A 15829-nucleotide genomic window follows, 5' to 3' on the forward strand; every position below is an offset into this window, starting at 1 on the left:
AGGTTGACAGCCGTGCACTGTGTGGTTGACAGACGGACTGTGAGGGTAATTGGCACTGTAATGTTGACAGACACTGGGAGATTGACACCGAGATTGATTGGCACTGTAAGATTGACATTGTGAGAATGGTGTGAGCTTAATACTGAGAAGTGGAGACACTGTGAGGTTGATTGGGACTGTAAGTTGAAAAACTGTGAAGTTCATTGGCACTGTGAGAATGAACACAGTGTGTGAGGTTGATCGACAAAGTGAGGTTGAGAGACACTGTCAGGTTGACAAACAGTAAGGTTGACACACTGTGTGGTTGAATGAAACTGTGAGGTTGACAGACACTGTGAGGTTGACAGACACTGAGATTGAGAGACCCTGTGAGGTTGACACAGTGAGGTTAAGACACTGTGAGGTTGAATGACACTGTGAGGTTAAATGACACTGAAGTTGACAGGCACTGTGAGGTTGAATGACACTGATGTTGACAGACAATGAGATTGACACACTGAGGTTGAACGTCACTGATGTTGACATCAACTGAAGTTAACAGACACAGTGAGGTTGACGATCTGAAGTTAACACTGTTAGGTTGAATGACAGTGAGGTTGACAGACACTGAGGTTGACAGGCACAGTGAGGTTGACGATCTGAAGTTAACACTGTTAGGTTGAATGACACAGTGAGGTTCAGATACTGCGGTTGACAATATGAGGTTGAAACTTTGAGGTTGACAGATACTGAGGTTGACAGACACTGTGAGGTTGATATACACTGTGAGATTGACTCACTCTGAGGTTGAGAGACACTGTGAGGTTGACAGACTGTGAGGCTGAATGATACTTTGTGGAGACAGACACTGTGAGGTTGATACTGAGGTGAGGGACACTTTGATGTTGACACTGTCAGGTTGAAACCTACTATGAGGTTAACACTGAAGTTGTAGATACTGTGAGGTTGAAAGACACTCTGAGGTTGACAGACACTGTAAGGTCGAAGGACACTGTAAGGTTGATTAGCACTGTGAGGTAAAAAGACACTGTAAGATTGATTGACACTGTGAGGTCGGAAGACACTGTATGGTTGATTGGCGTTGTGAGGTTGACAGACTAAGGTTGACACTGTAAGGTTGATTGGCACTGTGAAGTAGACACCCACTATAAGGTTGATAGGCACTGTGAGGTCGAAAGATGCTTTGAGGTTGACAAAGTGAGGTTGATTGACATTATGAAGTTGACAGATACTGTGAGGTTTGAGACACTGTGAGGTTGATTGACACAATGAGGTTGACTGACACTGTGAAATTAACACACTGTGAGGTTGACTGAACATGAGTTTGATACTGTGAGGCTGACGGATACTTGAAGTTGATTGACACCATGAGCGTGTGAGGTTGGCAGACACACTAACTCAAGACTGGCCGTAGAATGGAGTTGAGACGTTGACACTTGACACACTGGATGATGTAGTAGAATGAATGCCCCAGAGCACCTGATGTCAAGGTCGTGACTTTTTATTACGTCTAGGCTGACACAAAAGTAGCATGGTGGTGTCCGTGCCCGAAATGGAAGGTCTTCGGCTGAATTTGTGTTTTCTCAGACCCATTAACAGTTAATTTACTCGAAACATGGAATGAGTGGTCATCAATGAATATTAGCATGTGATAATATTGAATGTGACAATGTTGAATGTAGTTTGCCAATGACAATTTCTAATTAATACATTGAATATTAGCGTAATATATAGGTATTTGTCACATGCAGCCCTGTTATGACACGCCCATTGTACCCTCTCTCGTCCTCCCCTCTCTCCCTCCCTCCCACCATGACTTCCTTCACCTATGTAACCTTGCCTCCCTCTCTCTCTCTCTCTCTCTCTCTCTCTCTCTCTCTCTCTCTCTCTCTCTCTCTCTCTCTCTCTCTCTCTCTTTCTTTCTTCTTCTTCTTCTTCTTCTTCTTCTTCTTCTTCTTCCTCTTCTTCTTCTTCTAATATTCATTGATAATTTGCACTGGAAGAACGGGTGACACTTTTTTTCTAGCGCCGCTGCATTCATCATTAACAAACGAAAACCCTAATGCATATTCCCAACTACAACACATGTAAAATTGAAGAAAACTAAGCAAACAAAAAAAAAATTGATGAGTGCCCGACACACGACGTGTTGGTGCTTCCCCGTCCCCCCCTCCCACTCCCCCTCTGCCAGGGCCCCTCCCTCACCCCCACCATCGCCGCCGCGCGCCATGTTTGCCGGGGTTAGCTTCCGGCTGAATTGCAATGTAGATTTCAGCTTTCAATGAACCAACTTTCGAATAAAGCGAGCAAAAGTAAAACATGTTATAAACATTTTTTAACATCGTCACAGTTCAACTCATCGTTAAAACATTTTCTATTTTGTTTTGTCAAGTTTTTACACTACATCTTGATTCTACAGCTACTGCTGAGTCTGATGCTGTCAACCGAAACTGACTATCTCGTATATGAGGTTAGCTATGGCATGTAATATAGAAACATGTCTCATTCAATCATGCAAGATGTAGCCTGCCATCAGTGTGCAGCCAATCAGCTGCGACCTTGGCCTTGGCGCCAGCAATACCGTACGAAAGTTTGGGCTGGCTGGTGAGGCACGTATTGATAGAGAAACCTTGCGTATCAAAGTCCCTCCAATAAAGTTCCTTTATACTGCCAGTTAAAGAAACTTTTGTTGGTGGTAGCGAGTGTTCTAAGTGCTAATCGGTTCACGGATAGAGAAAATCATATCCGCCAGGGTTGCTTTATTGGACAAAACGTACAGAGCTCATCACGACAAGGACAACACATATGATAGGTGTTTGTTTGTGTATGCGTTTGTGTGAATGTTGTTTGTGTAGGTTAACATTTAAGTGTTGGTGTATGTGTGGAACAATGTGTAACGGTGGACGACAAGAGAACGTGGACGGACAGTCAAAGGTAAACGAATACAAGGAAAGTTAACGATGAAGATGCGACAAGACAGACTGGCAGACACAGTGACGATGGTCATTACATGAAAACACTGAGAATCTTAGTCTCTCTTTGCAGCACCCCATTTTCTTGTCACTGAGGGGAAGGAACACGGAATTTGAGCGGTGACTGCTACAGATTACTCCCCCCCAGTGACGAGGAAGGAGGAACGAAATCTTCCCTGGTGCTGGGGCGCTGTGGCAGACGGTGATGCGTTGCGATGAGTAGCGTTGTGTAGAGTTGTGTCGAGATGCGCGGTAAGTTGCGCTGAGTAGTTGCGTTGAGTAGTTCAGCTATGGTGAGTCGAGCTGGGGCGAGTAGTGCAGTGACAACAGCTACAGTAAGTCGAGCTGGAGTGAGTAATGCAGTGACAACAGCTACGGTGAGTCGAGCTGGGGCGAGTAGTGCAGTGACAACAGCTATGGTGAGTCGAGCTGGAGTGAGTAATGCAGTGACAACAGCTACGGTGAGTCGAGCTGGAGTGAGTAGTGCAGTGACAACAGCTACGGTGAGTCGAGCTGGAGTGAGTAATGCAGTGACAACAGCTACGGTGAGTCGAGCTGGAGTGAGTAGTGCAGTGACAACAGCTACTGTGAGTCGAGCTGGAGTGAGTAGTGCAGTGACAACAGCTACTGTTAGTCGAGCTGGAGTGAGTAATGCAGTGACAACAGCTACGGTGAGTCGAGCTGGAGTGAGTGCAGTGACAACAGCTACGGTGAGTCGAGCTGGAGTGAGTAATGCAGTGACAACAGCTACGGTGAGTCGAGCTGGAGTGAGTAGTGCAGTGACAACAGCTACGGTGAGTCGAGCTGGAGTGAGTAATGCAGTGACAACAGCTACGGTGAGTCGAGCTGGAGTGAGTAATGCAGTGACAACAGTTACGGTGAGTCGAGCTGGAGTGAATTATGCGGTGACAACAGCTACGGTGAGTCGAGCTGGAGTGAGTAGCGCGTAGGAGACAGCTACGGTGAGTCGAGCTGGAGTGAGTAGCGGCTAGGAGACAGCGACGGTGAGTCGAGCTGAGATGAGTAGCGCAGTGAGGACAGCTACGGTAAGTCGAGCTGAAGTGTTGAGCAGCGATGAGTTGAGCAGCGAGGGGTTGAGCAGCGAGGAGTTGAGCAGCGTGAGGTGGGCTGCGTGAGGTGGGCTGCGTGAGGTGGGCTGCGTAAGGTGGGCTGCGTAAGGTGGGCTGCGGTGAGTTGAGTGGTTGGCTGTTTAATAGATCCTGGAAGGCTTGAATCCGCACTCCCGAATCGCGAACCACGTAGACGGGTCCTGAGCAGAAGAGTGGTGCTCTGAAGGACACCGCCGTAGTAGAGGAAGAGTTGCATGTAAATGCGTCAGGTATGGTGAAGTCGGCGGCGTGGAGATGGGCAATAGGCACTGGCGTAAGCGCGCCGGGGCCACGGCAGTCATAGAGTGCGTCGAGGAACTGCGTGTGAAGGCGCTAGCTGACAGCGTGTCAGGGGCCTCGGCAGTCGGTGAGTAGAACGACTGCGTGTATTAAAGGCGCCAGCTGCCAGCGTGTCAGGGGCCTCGGCAGTCCGTGAGGCGTCGAATGACTGCGTGGTAAGGCGCTAGATGCCAGCGTGCCAGGGACCACAGCCGGTTGAGAATTGAGGGGCGCAAGCATATGCCAGGAGCCGCGGCAGTCATTAGTGCGTCGAACGACTGCGTGGGAAGGCGCTAGATGCCAGCGAGCCGGGGGCCACAGCGAGTTGAAAAGTTAGGGGCGCTAGATGTGCCAGGAGCCGCGGCAGTCCGTGAGAGTAAAACGAACTGCGTGTACTGTAGGCGCTGGCACGTGCCAGGGGCCTCTGTGGCTCGGGGAGTGAACCAGTGTTCAAAAAGGCACTGTAACAAAACACTGTACGCTTAGTGGGTAACACTGTGACACTAACTGTTGCTGGGGACGTGCTGCACTGAACTGTTGCTGGACACACTGCACTATACACAAGGATCCACAAGTGTAGGATAATCCAAGACGGCGGTGGTAGATCCAGGAGGCGGTGGTTAATCCAGGGGGCAGCTAATAGTCCCAGTGGGGTGTCACACTGTGTTTGCGTGTCTCTCTGAGTCTGTGTGGTGTGTGGCGGCGTATACACTGAGTCTGTATGGCGTGTACACCGAGTCTGTGTGTGGCGTGTACACTGAGTGTGTGGCACTGTGTCTCAGTAATGTGTCGCATTGTGTTTGAGTGTTCACTGAGTCTGTGTAGTGTGTCACACGGTGTGCGTGTCTCAGTCGCCGGACCAGCAGAAAAGCAGGGAGGAGGAGGGGTGGGGGTGGGTGGGTGAGCGCCGGGAGAAGCACCATGGGGCACAAAAGATGCCTGGAGGAGGCGCACAGAGGGAGCCTAGAAGAGGCGCACAGAGGGAGCCTGGAAGAGGCGCACAGAGGGTGCCTGGAAGAGGCGCACAGAGGGTGCCTGGAAGAGGCGCACAGAGGGTGCCTGGAAGAGGCGCACAGAGGGTGCCTGGAAGAGGCGCACAGAGGGTGCCTGGAAGAGGCGCACAGAGGGTGCCTGGAAGAGGCGCACAGAGGGTGCCTGGAAGAGGCGCACAGAGGGTGCCTGGAGGAGGCACAGAGGGTGCCTGGAGGAGGCACAGAGGGTGCCTGGGGAAGGCGCAGAAGGCGCCTAGGGGAGGGCGGGGGAAAACCCTGAAGGTGGCAACTACGCCTATGGCGTTTCTCCCGACCTGAGTGCTCAGCCCCACGAACCCGAATGGAGGTGAGGATTTTGCCCAGGAGAGGGCGGACGAATGGACAAGTTACCCTGCCCAGGTCCTCCACTCTAGGAGAGAGTGCCCTTAAAACGGCACCGGCTATAAGCCACCTTGAACCATAGCAACACTCCGGGGTCACCAATTGTTGGTGGTAGCGAGTGTTCTAAGTGCTAATCGGTTCACGGATAGAGAAAGTCATATCCGCCAGGGTTGCTTTATTGGACAAAACTTACACAGCTCATCACGACAAGGACAACACATATGATAGGTGTTTGTTTGTGTATGCGTTTGTGTGAATGTTGTTTGTGTAGGTTAACATTTAAGTGTTGGTGTATGTGTGGAACAATGTGTAACGGTGGACAACAAGAGAACGTGGACGGACAGTCAAAGGTAAACGAATACAAGGAAAGTTAACGATGAAGACGCGACAAGACAGACTGGCAGACACAGTGACGATGGACATTACATGAAAACACTGAGAATCTTAGTCTCTCTTTGCAGCACCCCATTTTCTTGTCACTGAGGGGAAGGAACACGGAATTTGAGCGGTGACTGCTACACTTTCATGTATATGATGATAATTTTTGGGTAACAATAGTGTATACTAATGTTTTGTGTTAGAATTAACCACAATTATCAACAACTGCCTCTGCAAATGTGTGAAATTTACTGAATGAGACGGTGATGGCAATGACATGGTTGAGGAGCTACACACTACTATGATTAATCAACGTTTGCTGCACGCACAGCAGAGCTACGATCATATTACTGTTGTTTCTAAGAAGAAGGGAAAATTATAGAGCTAAGTACACTATTAACTCAATTTCATGGTGGTTGGCGCTTGGCCCCTTGTCGCACGCAGCCACTCATATATATATATATATATATATATATATATATATATATATATATATATATATATATATATATATATATATATATATACACACAGTAAACCCGATTATCCGAAATGGAAGGGGAAGCCTCTTCGGATAAGCCGATTTTCGGATAATCCGGATTTATGGCCGCCATTTTGATCGCCGCCAGTTTGATCGTCGGCATTGTGTCTTGCTTTCTCGTTTGGATGAATATCACTTTGATCTTGCACCTTGGTTCTTATTTTCTCATTAGAACACATGTAGCTAGTGTGTGACGCGACTGCCGCCGACTGACGATGTAAACAATGAAACCAAACAAACACACGCTACGCTAAACAAAGTAGTACGCTTAAAACATGTGATGTAAATGTTTTATTGTATGTTTGTCTGTGTGTCTCCTTGTCTGGACCAGTGTATGTTGATACTTGTGAGCGTTGCAGATCTGAATTGTGAATGTTGCAGAGTGCGATTGTGAATGGTTGTGCAAGCTTGCAAGTGTGACCTTGATGCATCGTGCAGGTGGAGACACAGTATGATGACTCATATTATCGCGAACTTTCGTATGTTGGAAGGGAATGTGGCATGGAGTGGAGAGGGAGTCGTTTGTGTCGTTGTCTTGAGAGTACGTGTGAGAGTAGTCTTGCAGTAGTTTGTTCGTTCGCACCTACGTCCTTGCTGGGGAAGGTGCGGACGTGGTGTTGTTGAGAGTTTGTTTAATGTTTTTGTCTAATACATTGATCTATTCGTTACAAGCTATTTCGCAATACGTATTAGAAAGCATATTCATTTTAACTGTTCTTATCAATTTTAAATGTGTTAATATAGTACATATGTAGTTACTTTTATTTATTTTTGATGTTTTATAACATTTTAGTATAGAAAAGAAAAAAATTTAATTGCATTATCCAGATCAATTTCGGATAATCCGGTTTTTCGGATAATCCGCTTTCGGATAATCGGGGTTTTACTGTATATATATATATATATATATATATATATATATATATATATATATATATATATATATATATATATATATATATATATATATATATATATATATCACCTAAATCTGAACAACGTATAACAACGGTTTTGCAAGGATAAGCACACGACGTGAGGTAAATCATTTCAAGGATGTCTTCAGTACTGAAGACAACACATGACATTCACAGTCGCATTTTTTAATTGAATGAATGTATAATTGTAACTCAGGTACTACTATGTTATTTTACCGTGTTTTACATCACAACGTATTATAGATTATCATTAAAAGGGAACATTATAACATAAACAATAAATACACATCACTTCAGTTACCTTCAAATGCTCCCGTACAAAACATTTTGAGAGCGGCGACATCACTTCATATCGCGACTGTACCTTCCATATTATCTTGTGGCAGATTTTTCTGACATTTTCTATTGGGTCATCCTTTTCTCCTCAGGTGTCTTTTATTTCAGCTGTCCACTATGCATTCCCTTTTCTCCTCTTCTACACACCCTGTATCCATCTACTTCCTCAGTTGCCCAAACCAATGAACTCTTAAATACCTCAGTGCCTCACCCATTCCAGTACTGTGTCCTCTTCCTGCACTGCCTCCTCCAAGTAATTCCTCCAACTTCCTTCTATACATCTGCCTGTAGCCTCTGTCACACAATCTTACTTGCCACTTCCTTCTTCCCATTACCTATAGATTTCCATTTTTTGTGTGTATATAGGAAATAATTATGAATGATTAAGATTTTTATCAGTCCTTTTTTTCTTTCACTTTTCAGACTCTTCAAAAACTTAATGAAAGAGGTGCGAGTGCATGCACAGAAGCTTCTTGACAAAGGGCAAGAGTATGGATTAGATGCTGCTGTGAAGCCCAAACTGATCACTGACGGCCTCAAGTACTCCCTTGCTACTGGAAACTGGGGAGACCAGAAGAAGGCTTATCAGGCCAGGGCTGGAGTGTCACAGGTTAGTATATTGCAGCAAATCAAAGGTTTCAATACTTTGACAAATGAAAGCCTGTACAATCAGAGGAGACTGTAAAAATGCCTCTATGAATGTATTCTTGTGCTAGTGAACTGTTGTGCCACTGTACAAAGGGAAAGGAAGCAGAGGTGATTATAATAGTTACAGGGGAATAAGTCTACTGAGTGTGGCAGGAAAAGTGTAAGGAAGGGTTTAAAATGAGAGGATGAAGAAAATAACTGAGAAAAGTGTAGGCGATGAACAAGAGGGTTTTAGGAAAGGGAGGGGCTGTGTGGACCAAATATTTGCACTGAAAATGCAAGTTGAAAAGTATCTTTAGAATGATAGGAAGCTGTCTGGTGCTTTCATGGACCCAGAGAAGGCATATGACAGGGTTGACAGGAAGGGGTTGTGGGATGTTCTAAGGATATATAGTGTGGGAGGGCATATGCTGGAGGGAATCAGATAATTCTATAAGGATGCGAGTGCCTCAGTTTGCATGAATGGTGGGTGTGAGACAGGGGTGTGTGATGTCTCTGTTGCTTTTTAATGTGTACATGGATGGTTGTATATGAGAGAAATGAAAGTCAGTGGGGGAATTACATCCAAGGCTGAAAGTGAGAGGTACAGAGGAGTCATTGGTGACGAGCCTGTTTGCAGATGATAACAGTATTGATGGCATAGAATGAGGGAACACTGCAGAGGATAGTGGATGAGTTTGACAGGGTGTGTAAGAGGAGAAAGCTAAAAGTGAATGCTGGGAAGAGTAAGGTTATGATATTTGAGAGGCCAAGAGAGCAGACCATTAATTTTGAAAAAACATACTGAGTTAGTGCAGAGAACACATTGCAGTGTAGGATAAAGCTAGGGAAAAAGAGAATGGAGGAAGTGACCGAGCTTAAACATTTTGGGACACTTTTATGGAAGTATGGAAGGTGAGGTGAGGTGAGCATGGAGGTAAAGAGGGGAATATAGAACGGTTTGATCCTGCCAACTCTGTCGTTTGTCAGAGACGTGGACATAGAACGTAGCACAGCAATTGAGGATACATGCAGTGGATTTGAGTTATATAAGAGGTGCATGTGGTGTTTCAGGAAGTGATGGAGAAAGTAACGAGAGCTTTGGTATGGGTATGACCATAGCTGGGCGTTATCACGATAAGTTATCGCGATACTTTATCGCTGATTACAAAATCGTGTTATCAGCCATCCACTACTTATTTAAATATATATCGGTATCTTCGTTACTTTTGTAACCAAACTAGCGATAATCGCTGCTCTTTTTCCGCCTCAGAAAAAAAATGTTACCTCCTTACTGCGCATGTGTGGCCCGGGCGCCCGGTGTTGTATGAAAAAACTTCGGGGTATGAAATATCTTCGGTGAAGAGATTTCATTCTTAGATCATCAACATCAAAACACTCGGTTATTTTTATATTTTAGACTCAAAAATCAATACTCATATCAAAGAGAGAAATCATTTAACTTTGCCCCTAAAATGATTATTCACTGCATCAAATTTGATATTCCATATTCGTTTGTGAGCATGCCATGGTATTGAAGGCACCTGGTGTTGTGTTATTTGGTGTCCCATCATCAAAAGCTGGCGCTTTTGTTTACTAACACTGGTCTCTCGTGAACTACGCATGCTCAGACCAGTAAGTGTAGCCCTGTACAGTCTCACAAAGCTTTTTAACACATTAAGAGTTGCTGGAAGGCTGAATCAGACATACAGTACCACCATCGTCGCTGTTTCTAGAACGACACTCTACATATAAATACAACTCGTACAGAGCGTCATTCTAGAAACAGCGAGGATGGTGGTAGTGGTACTGTATGTCTGATTCAGCCTTCCGGCAACTCTTAATTATGGTTAAAAAGCTTTGTGAGACTGTACAGGTCTACGCTTGCTGGTCTGAGCATGCGCAGTTCACGGGAGACCAGCGCCAGCCTTTAACGATGGGGACGCCAAATAACACAACACTGGTTCAGGCATTTCTAGTATTACCGTCCATATGTACGTGTCAACGTGTGGTTTTCAGGTTTTGTAAGTTTTCTAAAATACAGATAATTAAATTTGAATTCATCTATGTTTTTTATTTGAAATATCAATATAGTATCGTTTTCACCTATCGGACTTATTGCTAGCTAGTATTGTGGATTTATATCGGGTATCAGTTATCGGTTATCGCCTATATTTTGTGTCTCCAGTTAACGAATATCGGTTATCACCGATAAGGTTTTCCATTATCAGTTATCGGTTATCGGGAATAAGGTTTTCTGTTATTGTGCCCAGCTATGGGTATGACAGTAAAGGGAGTGGATTGTGGAGTGGTTGAGTGGCTGAAGCGTCGTGCGCTGAGATGGTTTGGACACGTGATGAGAACGAAGGAGAATGAATTTTTGATGGGAGTGCATGAGAGAAGGATTGAGGGAAGGGGTGTCAGGGGAAGATCACCTGTGAAGTGGATCAATAAGCTGCTTTATGCATGTATACATTGTTCTTCCCTTAGGAATGGCCGGCCAGTGTCCATATGAATGTTTGGTGTGGCACCACAAAACTTCCTTTGAGGCTGCCTTAAAGGTGCATTATGAGGGAAATTTGCGAATGCAAATCCATGAACAGTGAATCTGCAAATATGGGTGTATCAGATTGTGAAGTGAAGATTTTTTCTTGTATTTTTCAAACCATTTCTTCATTGCTTCAGAAGCTTTATCTCCACATTTCCTTGGGAGCTTCGTGGTGCAGTGGTTAGCACACTCGGTGACTAAACGAGACTTGCCAACTACCTAAGCTTTATTTACTAGTTTTACTCTATATTTTCCTATGAAGTAAAACCCCAAAAAACATAATTTTCAGGTGTTGAACCGCTTAACATTTGCCTCCACGTTGTCTCACCTTCGTCGAGTCAACTCACCAGTTGGCGGAGATGGCAAACTTGCAAAGCCTCGACAGCTGCACAACTCACTCTGGGGGATGATTTGCCCTGCTGAAACACCTGAGGGAGCTGCTGTTGGTCTAGTGAAAAACCTGGCCCTCATGTCCTGCATATCACTAGGGTCCCAGCCAGCCCCTATACTGGAGTTTTTGGAGGAATGGTCCATGGAAAATTTGGAAGAAATAGCCCCATCTTCCATAGAAGAGTAAGTCCACACTTTGAGTTAACTGCTACAATATTTTCAGTGACTCACAACCGAGAGAGCCCGGGTTCGATTCCTGGGCGGAGTGGAAAAAAACGGGCGGCTTTTACGATACCTTACGCCCCTGTCCACCCAGCAGTGAATGGGTACCAGGTATTAATCGGGGGTTGTGTCCCGTCTCCTGGGATCTGTTCCCTTCTCCTATAATTCCTTCCCCCTCCTATCTCTCTCCGGCATATGACCACAGATGTTGCGCCGACTAAACAAAACTTTCCAACTTTTTCAGTGACTCATAGCCTTTCATCATCATTTTAATCATGAATAAAAAAAATGTATGCTGAAAACTAAGCCACAGTCTTGAGTTGCTCTGCCTGCAGTTGATCATCTCTCAAGATTGTATTGGTTGGTTGCATATGTAGTGTAAAAAGCTAATACTTTGCTGTTTTAGTATACAGTCGGCGCGGAAAAAATGTCTGCACCTGCCGACGACATACTTTTTTCCGACACAACATTACGTTCTTGTATATTTAGGCACCAGGGGTCACAAAACTTTACTGATATGGCCAACAATGACCACCTGGCATCTCCATGCTTTCAATTTTCAATGCAACGGATTAGCGAGGGCCACTGGTCCAGTAACTGCTGGGCAGGCTGTGTGGGAGCAGACACATCCCCCCGTGCTCAGGCGAAGTGCTTCCTGCTTCCGCTCCCATTTCCTCACACATCGCTCGCCTCTTCTCGGGATATCACTCACCCTTCGCTACAGAATGGGGCCTGCTAAGCTGAAAGTGGAGGAAAAAAGTGTCATACTGGCTTTGCGAAGGCCACAGCAGCAGAGAAGTATCAAGGACAGTATGATCTGAGAAGCGTGATCGTTATGTCATGAAAGCAGCCAGTGTCTTCGGAGGTGTTACTGTAGTGCGGCGACTATGCCTGATGAAGGAGCCTCCCATAACCCACTTAGCCAGTGGGGTACCTCTTTGGCCAACTCGGTAAGGAGTGGCTCTCCCGTCACGCTGGTCGCGGGTTCAATCCCAGGCAGCCGGCGAATACCCTCACCTGGTCTTGATTAATTTCTCGTGTGTTTCGATACATGCAGAGGAGAATAGCAAATCAACTTTCGGAGCATGACATTACTGCAACATCTCCCAGCACATTTCTATGCCTATCTTATTCCTTGGCAGTGATTAAAGGGTCCTTCAGCACTTCACGTTGGAGCAGCATGTCAGTTCTCTGGCCTGTCTTGCGTTTCCTTCCCGACCCATTCTTTTTTTCTTGGGAGTAACACCTCCGAAGACACTGGAGCCCATACCAAGAGTTGCAAAGGTCTAGCGACAAAGATCGAAGGGAAGGACGGTTCGCACCTTTAGTCACTAGCATTTTTTAAACGAAGGTCTGGGGCAGAGACAAAGGGAAGGCACGGTCTACCCTGTGTCATCTCTCATACGTTCGAGGAAAAATATGTTTATTTTTCAAATTTGGTGTGGCAAATAGTTGCGGTTCAGTTAAAACAACCTGAGAAAATATTTTCCCTAATTGGAAAGTCATATATTATAGTTGCAGCGAATATGTTTGTATTGTTTACAACAACAGCACGCGCCTTCAAAGCACAGAGAAACCATCCAGCAGGCGGGAACCTTCGTGGCTCACATTCTCTAACGATCTTTGGTTTTTCAAATTCTCTATCATTTCAGTTAAGACATCTGGCTCTGTAAGTGTAAACAAAGGGTATCTTAACCCCTTCACTATGGCCGTGCCAAAACAGCGCCCCGCGCTGTATCCAGGATCGCCGCGCTCGCCAAATTTCAAAGGTCGCTATTGATTATACAGGTAACTCGATTTACGCGAGTTTGGTTTACGCATTTTTTAAATAACGCGGGGTCCAAAATCCAAATAAATGTGTAATTTACACGTTTTATCACTTGTACGTGATATTTTATGGAATGGCCACCAGATGTCTCACGCAGTTGGACTCACATGGCTCTGCGGCCACACAGCTGAGCTCAGTTCTTCCCGCGCGCCACTTGAACAACAATACAGTACCCACGCTGCCACGCTACTCAACAACAGCAACAACACCCTCGCTGCTGTGCTACCACGAGGGGAAGGGCAGCCAGAGGAGGAACCACGAGAAGGAGAGGAGTCAGAGTGATACAGTAAGCAATAAAGGTACAAACCTACCTCTTGTTTGATTTACATTGTTTTTGACTTACGCGACCTCTTCAAGGACACAATACTTGCGTAAATCGAGAGTTACCTGTAACAAGTTTTCAGCCATAAACTCAACACAATCATGTATTATATATGAAAACACGCACAATTAAATGGTGCACATTAAGGAACATAAATTAATTGATAATTTTGAGATGTAAGCATAAATATAGAGATAAAATAACTTGTATATTGGCTAAAGCGAGCCAGGATGCAGTATGCGCGTCCTCGGATATGGTACGGGGCACCCAAGGATGCAGTATACGCGTCCTCGTGTTGAAGGGGTTAATAATTTACTGCATGTAAGTAACGATTAATAATGGAAAAAACATTAAATAATAAATAATAAATGTTGAATGCAATGCAAGGCTATCTCGAATATTAGGCTACCCATGTTATTTATACATGCAACATCAAAATTCCTTATGTATAGACACTTGCAGAGTCGTATGTCACTTTATATCCCTTAATGGAATGAAATATGAGTATCTTGAAAGGCTATAGACCGTTCGAGTATGATCAAACTATACTGTTTGATATACAAGTTGTTTCTTCGTGTCCTTGTATGGTATATTATCGATGCAAATCTTCTGTTTGCGGTTCATATACGATGGTTTGAGGATTTTTTGTATGCACAAACATTCAAATGATCTTCACGCAATCACAAACTCACAATGTGCAGGTGCCACATCTACGTTCACGAGTGGACAGACGGAATGAAATGGACAATATTATGGCTGTAATAGCACTATGGAGGTGTTATACCTCCATGAATAGCACTGTGTGTTTGTATGTGTGTGCGTGCATTATATCTGGGAGGTGAAAAGAAGGTTGCAGTGTGTGTATGTGCATTTACCTTCCCAAGCGACTTGTGGTAAGGATTGAAGGCACGGTCTGAGGCCGTGCCTACATTGCCGAAGGGAAAATACGCGGCTCAACCATCACAACTCCTGGTACGGGCCTGGATGCTTTCATGACATTACGAACACAATTCTCAGACCTTCCTCTCTTTGCTACTTCTCTGCTGCTGTAATATATATATAGTCATGTGTATATGAATGTATGACTATGTTGCGACACCCGGTTGGTGTTGCACAACAGGATGTTTAACAACACGTCGTGCTTTTGGCCGTGGGCTACTATGCCCGCCGCCCATCCCACCACTGCTACCAGACAACGGACGGCAGACCCTGCCGCCCCTGCAGCCCTGCCCCAGCCACCGGCGAGGCGAAGGACGCGAGCGTGCTGAGTAGTGGGGCATCGAGTTGCTGTCTTTGAGGTTTTTAGCACATTTTAGCTGACACTATACATTGATACGGTTTCCGTAATTACAGCACTTGTAACATGATTTCAGGTGAATTACTATTATTATGTTCACGTGTTTCGGCGTGTGGGGCCGTACAGGTAACTCTCGATTTACGCGAGTTTGGTTTGCGCGTTTTTGAAATAACGCGGGGTCCAAAATCCAATTTTTTTTTTATTTACACGTTTTTTCCAATTATACGCGATATTTTATGGAGTGGCCACCAGATGTCTCACGCAACTGGACTCACATAGCGCCGCGGCCACACAGCAGAGCTCAGTTCTTCCCGCGCGCCACTTGAACAACAATACAGTACCCACGCTGCCACGCTACTCAACAATAAGGGTGGGCAGGTACCGGTACTAACGGTACTAGCTATATGGTACGGTACCGGTACCAAACTGCTCGGTACCGGTACCAATACTAGCTAGCCACTCATGGTGTCCCTCATTTCTTCCTCACACGAGTGAGGCTGAGACTGTATGCCTGAGTGGATATCTCGGTGATATGAATATTCTCTCTCTCTCTCTCTCTCTCTCTCTCTCTCTCTCTCTCTCTCTCTCTCTCTCTCTCTCTCTCTCTCTCTCTCTCTCTCTCTCTCTCTCTCTCTCTCTCTCCACTGAATGAAGTGAATAAGCATATTA

At 45.3% G+C, this 15829-nt stretch overlaps 1 protein-coding gene across 3 annotated transcripts in view; it reads left to right on the forward strand.

Annotated features, from left to right (window-relative positions):
* The window catches only part of LOC126990594 (DNA-directed RNA polymerase II subunit RPB2-like), a 78260-nt gene that overhangs the window by 39404 nt on the left and 23027 nt on the right, over positions 1–15829 (forward strand). For all 3 annotated transcript variants that reach the window (XM_050849280.1, XM_050849278.1, XM_050849279.1), the window contains 2 exons: positions 8350–8536; positions 11391–11674. In XM_050849280.1, coding sequence (XP_050705237.1) covers positions 8350–8536; positions 11391–11674 — 471 coding nt within the window. The remainder of the gene's footprint in view (positions 1–8349; positions 8537–11390; positions 11675–15829) is intronic.

This window comes from Eriocheir sinensis, unplaced genomic scaffold (genome assembly GCF_024679095.1).
Source record: "Eriocheir sinensis breed Jianghai 21 unplaced genomic scaffold, ASM2467909v1 Scaffold18, whole genome shotgun sequence".
Classification (NCBI taxonomy): Eukaryota; Metazoa; Arthropoda; class Malacostraca; order Decapoda; family Varunidae; genus Eriocheir; species Eriocheir sinensis.